General features: G+C 41.6%; 1 protein-coding gene across 12 annotated transcripts in view; it reads right to left on the minus strand.

Moving 5' to 3' along the window:
- Positions 1-8,877, minus strand: part of rapgef1b (Rap guanine nucleotide exchange factor (GEF) 1b) — a 37,230-nt gene extending 28,353 nt beyond the window's left edge. For 11 of the 12 annotated variants that reach the window (XM_072372572.1, XM_072372571.1, XM_072372564.1 and 8 more), the window contains exon 1: positions 3,685-3,796. In XM_072372572.1, coding sequence (XP_072228673.1) covers positions 3,685-3,766 — 82 coding nt within the window. In that variant the 5' untranslated portion in view covers positions 3,767-3,796. Of the gene's footprint in view, positions 1-3,684; positions 3,797-8,580 lie in introns of those variants that run through there. The other variant, XM_072372563.1, reaches the window with a different exon arrangement.
- Positions 8,878-12,058: the final 3,181 nt, after the last annotated feature.

Below are 12,058 nucleotides of genomic sequence, written 5' to 3' on the forward strand. Positions count from 1 at the left end.
TTTGTCACAAACACAACACTTGTACACACACTTGTAATTAGGCAGTGGTTTAGTCTGTGTTTAATCTGAAGAATCAGTCGCACATCAAAAAAATTCATTCAAGTTTCGGAATTTATGATTATCCTGAATGTTTGAATTTGTTGCAATAAATATTCAAAGTATTAAGATCTAAAATCATACATTGTGTGCCAAAGTGCCCTCATAGATTAGACTTTACAATGGCATGACTTTCTTTCGAAAGGACATCACAGAAAAGAGCTGGAAAGGTCATTTCTTTGTGAATTTCCATGAGAAAATGTGAGGGATGAAGGCTGTGGACTTGGGTGGAGCTTGATTTAAAATTTCAAATGAAAACATGTAAAAGAAAGCTGATAAAAACATGATAAGTTGCACTCATTACATTGGTCTTCATATATCTGAAATAGTTCTGAAATAATTGATGCTATGGCTGCATTCAGCCCGCTTTAAACCTAACCTACAAGATGCTGATTGGTCCAAACTAATGTGCTCTGGCCACAAAGGCCTTGCTTTGAAGCCTGGCAACATGGATTCTCTGGTGATCGCAACTCTCGTGACAATTGAGCTACATCACGAGGTAAAAAAAACGGCGAATATACGAGTGGAATCCACTGCAGTGGACGAGGAATTTACTGCAACATGGCATACACAACCTACTTCCTCTGACTTCACTGCCAGCTGTGAGTGAACAACATAAGACACTGGCAAGAACTCCTCAAACAAGTGAAGCAAACAGGAATCTCTTTTCATAAGACGAACAATGAGAGGTTTGTGGTTTTACCAGCAAACAATGTGAATCTTTTAATAGATGACCTGAGTGTCTTTTATCGTGCTGTCAGCTCAGAATTTCAAAATAAATATACTTATTCTCAGGAGGCATGTAAATGTGCATAAAAAATGTTTTTTTTAAAATGCTCCGAATCAAGTCTCCTCAGACCAAAGTCCGCTGATTAAAGAAACAATTTAATTTACAAAGAATTACACGATTTGTTTTCAGGTTGTATGAAGAGAAGCATCAAAGAAGAAGTGGGTTAGCAAAGGCTGACACCATCAAACAGAAAGTCTCACTCTGCCCATGGGTCTCGCAGCTGGTTCAGTCACTGACGAAGTAAACATCCTGTGTGAAAGCTTATCATTTACTTGTCTGGATACGATAAAAAGAAATCAAGGCCTAACTCCTCACCTTGGCCCCATGCCTCCATTATTCACTCTGGCAGGTTAGGTTAGGTGCTCTTTTCCGATTAGGATTAAGTTGTAGTAGCAATCCAGCTATCTAAATAGCCCCAAACACACCTGCTGAAGGGCTAGAAGGCCATTACTCCTCGTTTACCACAGGAAAAGGGGCACCAGTGTGTCCAAACAAGCAAACGCACGTACACATCGATACAAACCCACATCTGTCTTGACAACAGTGAGTTGTTTGCTAGCAATGTCCCTCCATTCCTAATTTAGACTCCTATCGGAAACTGGCAGCAACTGTGGGTCATCCCCTTCATTGTATGCCAGCTCCCTGACCCAGCCATGCCACTTCGAGGTCTCAATGATTTGGCCCTAGAAACAAGCGCACACACACACAGGTATAAGCTGACAAAAGCATTTTTTACTCGATCGCAGAGTGTTCTGCCCCCTCGGACCGTTGCATTCAGCACCACCAATACAGTTCACCATTTCTGCCTCTCGGCCTGCGGCTCATTTACCTTTGACTGTTTTAAAAAAAAAATGGATTGCTTTTCTTCATCCTTGGTGTTGTCCAAGACCGTATGAGTAATGTGTGCAACACAGCCAGCGAGCGAATTAAAAAACATCCCCAACAAGAAGTTTATAGAAAAAAACACTAGAAAACTAAATCTAAGCAAGCTGAAACATGACTAGAATAAAAAAACACACCAAAACAAGAACTGAAAGAAAGCATCACAAACATTTTGACTTACACTTATGGTTCTCAGACCAACTACTTTTACTTCTAGCACTTCATTTACAAACGGCCTATACCGCCAGGTGCCTTCAATCAAAGCAATTCACCCGTGTCACTATACGACAGCTCACAACCGAGTTAAAGTCTGCTTCCTTTAGCGTAACTGACTTCCATGCTGTATCAGACTGTTCTGTGTAAAGGGATTTTAAGGAAGCAAACCTTTAGGCCGCATAGGAAAAGATAAAGAAACACTGAAGAATGACTAATAATCTGAACATTGGATCTGTTGCAAGGTTTGTGTGAAGATGAATGCTTACGAGAAACGTTTTTAAAGCCATTTGTCTTTTTGTTGGACTTCAGTAAGATTATGAAAAATGTTCCAGGCTAAATTTCATTAAATCTGAGGAAGAAGAGGACCAAGGGAAAGGTCCACAGAATGTTAGCCCCATAACATTCTGTGGATATCTGAATCACTTTCTATAGAAATACAATATAGGGAATTAAACTTGGAGGATGACTGCGTTCTCTGAATTCTACTCAATCTATTTATATATATATATATATATATTTTTATACATCCATCAGTAAATCCTCTGCAGTGAAACTAAGCGTAATGTCCCAGCAGCATTACCAGCTCATCTAAGGCTTCACTAACACTGCTTATCATGAGCACAATTTTGGTTATCCGTTTGAAACAAAATACTAACTCTTCACATTCCTGCGAAGGCCATCGTGTCTACAGCGACTGGGCCGACCGGGGCAGACAAACGAGGCTCAAAACCATGCAAACACCGACTCTGCTGGGCTAAAATGAACAGATTTATTGGGATGAGCGCACCACAGACTGTGTGTTTTCAAAACAAGGCATTTACAGTACTCTGTGCTCTGTAATTATACAATGATATACTCAACTACCTTAATTAAGGAGCCTCTAAGTGCAACCAGCTCACCAGGATGGATCACTTCACACAGCATAACGGGGGGGAAGCACAAACTCACAATAAACATTAATAAAGCAAGCAGTCTTAACCCTAAAGTGTGGGCCAACAAACACATCCTCAGCTACCATGGTGAAGCAACGCAGGGAGTACAGTGGAACCAATGCCATTTTTTTTGCATTGTGCAACAGGATTAGCCACACTGGCAAATCCTCACCCGAAGAGCTAGGGTTAGAGTAGCTGTGGCTTTTGTCTACGAATTTTGGAGGTGATAAGCAGGCAAATAAGCAGCCTGGGATGGGAGGCTCTGGGCCTGTAGAGCAGCCTCCTCGAGCTGGGTCCACCCAAACTTTGAGCAGCGCAAATGAGCACTTTCCGTAAAGCCACACGACACAAAAAGCACAGCGAGGAATGTCCCCGGCATTTCATTCTGCCAATGAGCCTATTTTACATGAAAGCTCCCAAACTGGCAACAGCCGTAACAAAGAAGCACACATTCCTCAAAAACAAAGCAAGTGGGCATTCATTTCACAATTTTGCATAAATGCACATATGAATCCTCTGTAACCAGCCAACCATCCAAATGAAACTAAGATCATATTTTTAGCTGAAAGCCTGCAAAGGTTTCAACATATGCCTGCTGAAGCGAATGCAGAATATCGAAAATCATTCATATCTAAAAACACAATTTAGCTTATAAGCAAACAACTTTACATAAAACATCGTTTCATCGATTTAAAAAGCAGCAAGTGTAGCACTGATCTTACTGCCTGACATACATGCACCAGAGGTAAGGCATGCACTTATCTTTACCTGTGTCCTCATCAAAATCTCCCTGCAAAGATGAGTCCGTGTCCTCTGAGGACGCCTGACTCCTCAAGCTTATATTCCCCATCCAAGAGGCCCAAGTCCACGCAGTGATCAGTCCAGGTGATACTGACGGTTATGCTGAGATCTGTCTGTCAGGCTGGTGTTTAAACAGTCATCTCCCAGTGGAACTGCTGACAGTTAGTCATAAACCAAATGGTCCTTATGACCATTCACACCCGACTCATCCACATTATACAGCAATTCTGAGGAAACGTCCACAAATAGCTAAGAGGAAGCGAAAAGAGGTGTTTTCTTTTTAAAACTCAATTGCCTCTAAAAATAAAACATGCTTGTAAAATGAAACAAAACAAAAAAAAAAATAAAAATGAAGCAGTGAAAGGTGTCATCAGTGGTCATGGAGAGGGTCCAACCTCGAGTTATCTAGAATGGGAAAGTACTCAAAAGTCATGGCGAAACGAGCAAGCCACCTGCGGGGATAAATGACCTGCTCTCTGGCATGTAGGCCAACACACAGCGGTGAACTCAAATGAAGCATCATCTTAAAAACTCCGAGGAGAAGACAGTCTTGAGCACAGACGGAAGTTAAGAGATAAATGTGACTCGCAAATGGATCTCGAATTGAATTACATGAAAGATCTTTGACAACAATCTCAACAGCCGTCTTTAGTTCCTCGGATTATGTTGTTGAAGATGCTGAAAGTGGAGCAGCCTTGAAAATATTCATGTTCGGAAAGGCCTGATTGCCTTCACAGACACAGCCTTCCACCTCTCATCGATTGCTCGGCACGGTCATTACCGAGCGTGTAATCCATCCATTTCTCTACCTTATTTTCTTTCTGTGCAGGGACTTGATTCCTCTCAATGCTCCACCATTCTCCACCCTCTTTCTTTCTCTCCCTGAGCTCTGCTCCCTCCCTCTTTTTTTTTTTGTTTTCCCATACACATACAGAGCACCCAAAAATCTAATTACAACACAGCTAAACCTACATGAGAACAGCAGGCCTCTCATTCTGTGGTAGAGGGAGGGTAAAATGCTTGCTCCCATCAAACCTCAAAATTGCAGCATGTCAAACCAGGACTCAAAGCTTGCCCTGTGCAACAGTAGGATCACTCATCAGCAATGTGGGTAGACCGAATTGTCTGGGGAAACCTTTTGTAATCAGAACTACTTTAGCTCTTGCTCAGTTCTGGTGACTAAGGCATGCAGGGCTTGCTATTTCTGTACATCACACCAGAAGATATTTTAAGTCTGAAGCACTGCAGTCACCACATCACAAACACAAAGCCATCTAAATAACTTACACTTCAGTGTTAACTCTAGGAATGCTGCAGAGTAAACTCTTTGCATTGCAGCTAAACTCTTTCAGAGGAAAACACAGACACACACTCCCACACTCTGCGGGGCGGGGGCTAAAATAAGGAGCTGATGGATAAGTTCCGCTGTGGCTGGTTACTACCATTGACCGTCCAGTCAGAGAAGAGTCCACAAGCTAATTATAAATCACTTACTTTGCTCCCGCAACATGTCGAAAACCTGTTGTGTTACAACTTTAGTCTCCATAGGGAAAATAAAACACAAATTTCGCAACGGCAAGGCGGGAAAAAAAACTAATAAAACTTGACAAGAACGTAGTAATAAACATGGAAAGTCTGAAGTTTGGCTTGTTCCTTTTAACAAGTTATTTTGTGTTTAATTGCAGGTTTGGTGCACTGATAGAATAACAGCCCTGAAGCTCTAACAACACACCCGACTTCGATTATATATATCTTAAATCCTCTGTACTAAAAACTTGTTGCTACCTCACAGAAATAATCACTCCACACAGCCATGCACAGTGTTGCAGCTTCCCAATGCATCACTATGATTAACAGCTGACCCCGCCCACAATCAGGGGATAGCATCAAGTGGAAAACAAAGTGGAGAACTGAGTAGAGCGAAGTCGTGTAGTACTGTGCCATGAAATGGAAAACTGCCATAATGAATACACACATAATACAAAGAGCATGGAAGAGGGGACGATAAATAACATTTAAAGCTATTTATCAGTATTATAGCACAGATATATCGTTTGTCAAATGTACACAGTGTGCATATTTGGGCAACAAGGAGCAGTCATAACTGGTCATATTCACGCAATACGATTTTTAAATTCTGTGAATGAAAACCTCTACTCAGCAGAAAGCTACTCAGAGAGAGCAACCAACTCAAATGACAATTATGAGCTCCTTCTGAACATCCCAAAAGAACTGAAATTTGTGAATAACAGCTTGACACAGAAACAGAAATGGCTGAAGCTGGTTAAATGTACCAAAATATATTGTAATCGAATACATTATGAACATGTAAAAACACACCTTCTTTCTTTCCATAATCCAACAATGTTGTAATCCTCCAAAGTCCATTCAAACAAGAGCAAAACAGTATACCAAATGTTAACTGACAAATAGAAACACACTCCCAAATTTGTACTTCACTCCACCCAGAGCATTTTCCCCAGAGGAAAGCATTGAGGGTCGAGTTTGCCTGTCAGCTGCTCCTAGTTTTTGGGCAACAACACAAGACACTGAATGCGTTTATAGATTACAGTTCGGGCTGCCTGAGTGATGAAGTCATGTGGGTGAGTATACAGAGAATGGGGCTCAGTGCGAAAAGGGATAAATCACCCACCTAGTTGACTTGCAAGGTGACATCCCAGCTGAGCTCCACACAACATGGAGCAGATGCAGCTCTCAACAGGTAACACTGTGGGTGTTCACCTCCCTGGAGAGGAAAGTCAGTCCCTTTGGGACTCTGTAACCATGGTGATAAGGGAGTATGTTGATGCAGCTCATGAATCTGGCAATAACTCTCCTGCTGGAGCTTGGTGTCCATGTATGCATTGACGGACCCAAACAAACAGTGTGCTATGGTTACCATTTGCATGGTAAATCTTGGCAGCGTCTTAAGCCATGACGATAACCATGCAGAGGAATCTCTACTCACGAGTTTATTTCTCTTCAAATTCCCACCCTCCCGTACTTTGCTCATCACGGAACAAGTTTTGTCCATCTGTCAAAGTCTGAAACCGGCTCCTCTTGTGAAGTTTCCACAAACTGAACCCAAAAACTATTCATTTCTTACAGCCTTTCCATGTTTTCTCCCCCTTTCCCCTTAAAGAAAGGATTTCAAACTGAAGCTGTGCCTGCTGCAGACACTTTTTTCAGTCCTACCAGGAATGCCCAGTCTTGCCTCTTGCTCGCCTGTCAGCCTGTGCAACACCAAATTCTGTGACCCAAATAGGAATTTTTTTTTGTATAGCAAGTGCACAAATGTATTATTGTATCTTCTCAAATGCAACATCAAGATATGCGTTAAAAATGCCACTTAATTATATTTGAAAATAACAGAAACATAAGTATATAGCTCTTAACGGTTGAGACTATTTACCAGAAAAGATTTCACCTACAATTTTTCATTTGATTTTTTTCCCTGGTGTTACATAAACTGACACGAACCCAAATTACACAAATCACACACACACAAATCTGCAGCACCACCATCTTTGGAAATGTAACTAAATAGACACACGGACGATTAAAACGGTTTAGGGCAGATTAAAGTCCTAATCGGGTCACAGAACCTGATGAATCAGAGAATTAGGTGTTACAGCCAAAGTGTGTCCTTGGGCAACACGTTTTTAGGGTCAATAAGTGCATATCAGGAAGCCTCAGGGAGGCAAAACAAAAAAAAAAGGTGAGGGCTAGTTTGGGCTCATATCAAAATCAGAGTTGCCTTTTGCCTGTTTGCAACTAATCTCCGGAGCAGATACTGCCTCTGAGTTTTCATTTAGCTGTGACCATATGTAGACTTCTGTCTGCAAGACACGAAAGGAATCGGAAACTTTTACGCCAATGAGGAATGACTGAGTTGGTGGTGGATGACACTCCCTCCCCGCCTGTTACTGGATGCTCTGCGTTGGTGTGTGTCCATCAACTGCAGGCAACACCGTGCAGGACTGTATGTGAAGCGAGGCAGGCAGACAGCTGGTGGAATGGGATGCAAGTGTAGCTGGCGGGTATAAAGTTTCCTTCCAAAGGCATACCCAAGACCACCCCTGTTTCCTCTCACACTTTGTGTGCTTTGCAGTGCTTTTATTTGCCCTTCAGTGGCATAGAAAATGAGCAGCGCAGACAGAGACAACAACGCTCAAAGCGACGAAAAAATGCCACGTGCACAATGCTAAAATCAACACAACACAAATACACACGGCGGTCTTGGGCGTGAACAACTCTAGCGTACAAGGTATGAGCGAAGCTAGCGTTAGCTTTGAAAAGCTAACCTTTAGCTGTTGCTAGCTCCACATATAAACCCATCTCAAATGATGGTTCCCGAGGCAGATAACATTTTCGGGAACCATACGCTGATTTACTGAGATGTTTCCTCCCAAATGAAAAGCTGAGATTTGCTCCCAAACGTTGCCGTTGCTTTAACACAAACAAACCAGAATATATGTGTATATATATATATATACAGGACCAGTGAAATCAGGACAGAATGAAGTGCCGGTGAAGTCAGCTTTAGATTGATAGCACGTATATATGGTATTTTCCAGCCTCGCGAGCCCGTAATGCCCACACCACTTAATTAGCTAATACCAGCTAGCTTATACAGTGACGCTTTATTTCAACCGGGTAGCCGAGAAAAGAGCAATCCTTGAGGCCCAATTAATCCACCATTTACACTGGACACATTCATCCAGCATTATCCGGAGCCCCATATCGTCATTGTATCTGCCCATATCCCCCACATTTTATCCCTCCGCGCCCCGTCTGACGAATACCGTTATACAGTATCCCAATGTGGAGCAGTCTGCTTGAGTCTAGTCAGGCAGGACTTACCGTGCTTGCTCTCTATTTTTCTCGACATTTTCGTAGCCAGCAGCTGTGATCCCACTCGCAGTCCAACAAAACGGTAGCTGCAGACGAGCCTCGCCGTGCGTCTCCTCCGCTTATTCCCTCATTTTCGATATACTGTTGTGTCCATGAGACGATTCCGCTGGGGTAAATGTGTATTTATAGGCCCCACACATTGGTACGGTCAAAAACTGTCTCAGTCCGTCTCCGGGTAATTTTCACTGGATTCACACACACACACACGCACACACACACAACTCTATCACGTTTATGCCTTGAACCTAGACTAGGGCAGAACCTCCTCATCAAGTTTAACAGCGCCCCCCTGCGTCAGGAATTAGCCATATCAATCTGTCAACAAGAGGATGGGCGTTTTTCAGTGTCTGGTCGGAGTTGTGACACACGGTTTTCATACATATAAATAAATGTGTTGCAAATGGTGTCATTTTTGTAAACTTTTCCATAAAATGCTCTGCAAGTAAAAATGATGAAAACGTGGCTCCAAAGATTTTGCTTGTGAATCCATACCTTTTGTTTGCAATCAAAAGAAGAAGAAGAAAAAAAGAAGGTTAATCAGCTGATTCTTGTGAATGGGATCCATGGGACCAAACTTTGTTAGTGCAAATGCAGGAACAGCAGAAGCAGTACAAAAATGCAGGTTTTTTTTGGTAATACTAAGATGATAATTATGTGTAAGCATTCTTGCTATAGCGTGCATCTCAGCATGGAAGATTTCTCAGTCGCTATCAAAATCATATTTTCAAGGCATAATCTGGTTTAACAGATTTAGTCATTGACATTTGCCTTAGCTTCTTGCTACAAGGACCTCCTTGAACCTGACTGATGAGTACTGGAGCACAGTTTAAGGGGTATTTTGGTTCATACTGTTTTGTGTGAGCCAGGTTAATTTCCTTCACAGCTCCCCTGTGGCTTACACCGGTCACGATAAATGCTATTTTGTGCATCTGTATTTCTCAAAGTGGAAGTTACACTGAAGAGACAGCATGAACGTCACACCCATGGTACGGACAGTTACCAAACTCATTATACATAGCTATTTGCTGAATAAAATTGAGCTCCTCCTTCATTTCTAGAAATGTTTTGTCCCGGTGAAACATTTCCACTTTTATAATTCTAGCATAGACAGTGTTTCAGGTGAGGTGGTTGGCCTTTACTATCACTACTCTCAGCAAGCAAACATTGTGATTGTGGAAAAAACAAACATCTGAAAATATTCCGACTTTGACATTTAGTTTGACTTTAACTTTGCTGTGACTCTTACAACTTCAATGGAAGCACAGAGTCCCCTGTTGGCTTAATTTTTTATTAGATGTACATAGCGTAGTTTTTTTAAAAGCTTTTTTCCTCCGTACATTTCACATACCACCACTTAGTCGTGTGCCAGGAAAATTGAAGGAGTAAAGAAGAAGATGGGGTGGAGGACGACTTCTGATTTAACCCTGATTTCAGTTAACTGCTGACTATGTCTTTTGCCTACTTAGTGCTGCGCTTCATCCTGACCATTAAGGGGCAACCATCTAGATTATGTCTCTGGCATATCAAATAAGCATGCAGTGTCATCATTTTATGAATAATTGATCTAACTGACAGAATGATCTAAATTTTCTGAGTGATCTGGGTCAGCTTGTACTCTTGCAACGCACTCCTGAAAACAGAGGCGTACATTATAATACTGAGGAAAGGAGTTCATTATATATTGTTGGATGCTTCTTCCATGTCTTGTGCAGCTTAACTGACCATCAACTGCTTTTTAATCAGTTATCAAACTGAGGCCTCGAGTGTCAAAGATCCATATTTACACTGACTTCTCTGAGCTTGGTTGCACGGCAGAAACCACACCCATATAACAAGTGCAAAGGGCTTTTTGTTTGTGTGCTAGTAAGCGGTGTGTGGGCGTGTGTGGTGCAGAGCAAGGTGTGGAAGGAGTGGAATACCTTCCCTGAGGCTGTGATAAAAGTCACAGATAGAAGACAATGAACTGCCAAGCAACAGCAGACTAGTCAGGGCAGGATACAGTGGTATGTTGAAGTCCCAATTTCAAAACAGCGAAAAGCTTCCTGAGTAAAAGATTTCCAAGTTCTTGGAGCAGGCTTCATTCAGGATGTCAGGATCTCCAATATTTTACAGCTGAAAATAACAAATAGGGAATTGATCCAAAAGGAAACATTTGGACATCCTGCATAGTCAGTACTTTTGAGCACCAATATTTGCAAGTATCACAGCCTTTAAAAGCTTTTTTATGCCAGCTAAAAGTCTCTCTGTTCTTATTTTAGAAATTCTCTCCCATTCATCCTTCAAAAGGCTTTCACGTCTGTGAGATTCTTGCATACACCGCTCTTTTGAGGTTTATGCAGATATCTTTTTTAAGATGGTCAAGGCAAAACCTTCAGTTTACAGCTCTCTATTGTAGCCATTTTAGGTGCTTAGGATCATAAGATTCAAGATGCCATCTCCCTCTCAGCTGTAGCATGTTTGCAAGCAGCGTTGTGCTTGCTTCCAGAATATGTAGGAATTTAAACAAATGATTTCTTCCCTCTAGCTGTGAAATGTTCCCCATACAACTGACTTCAACAAAATCCCCAAGCATTAACTCCCAGCCCCAAGTTTAACAGCAGAAGAAGCGTAATTTTCATGAAATTCTCAACCTTTTTTCTCCAAACATTCCACTGTTCATTGTGTCCAAGGCATTCAAAGTTACATTTATCAGCGCACAGGATTTGTCTCTAAAATGCTCAGGCTCCTTCAGACATCTTTTGCAAACTTCAGATGCTGAACTTTGCAGTGAGAATGACAGAAACATTTTTTTTCAGATGACTCTACCATTTGTGCAGGAAAACCACACACCACCACTCAGAGTCTGTTCAATCTTCTTGTGGATCTGCATTTTGCAGTCAAACGGGAGATTTGATTTGCCTTTTTTTTTTCTTCCTGGCAATTATATAAACAACTATCTTAAAGAAATCTTCTTGGCCTTCCAGACCTCTGCTGTTGTCATCATTTAATCTTCATAGTGACAGGCAGCTGTTTTTGAGGGGCCAATGTGTTGTGATTGTTGAGACGGTTTGAGAGGTCAGAGTCTTTCTAAAACTTTTCAACTTACATCAGCTGGCTTTTCCAAACTGTGACTTTGAACAAGCCACATTATCATGCCAGCTCAAATCTCTGGAGGTGTCCAAACAGTCCAATCAAAACGGTACATATTCAGAATTATAGACTATTTTTAAAAACAAAATGTGTACCCAAACCTTTGTATGCCACAACAGTCCTGAAGGAAGGTCAGAGTAGGATGGTTTTGAAGTGTCTTGGCATTACATGATCAGCTGATGACTAAATCAGAACTGATTGCTGGCTATGAATCAGGTGTGATGAAAGTATGATTATATAAGTGTTTTTGAAAGTCTGTCCACAAGACTGCTAATCACATTTATGTGCCATTAAACAC

The sequence above is a fragment of the Leuresthes tenuis genome, unplaced genomic scaffold, assembly GCF_036924035.1.
Source record: "Leuresthes tenuis unplaced genomic scaffold, fLeuTen1.0.hap1 SCAF_19, whole genome shotgun sequence".
Classification (NCBI taxonomy): Eukaryota; Metazoa; Chordata; class Actinopteri; order Atheriniformes; family Atherinopsidae; genus Leuresthes; species Leuresthes tenuis.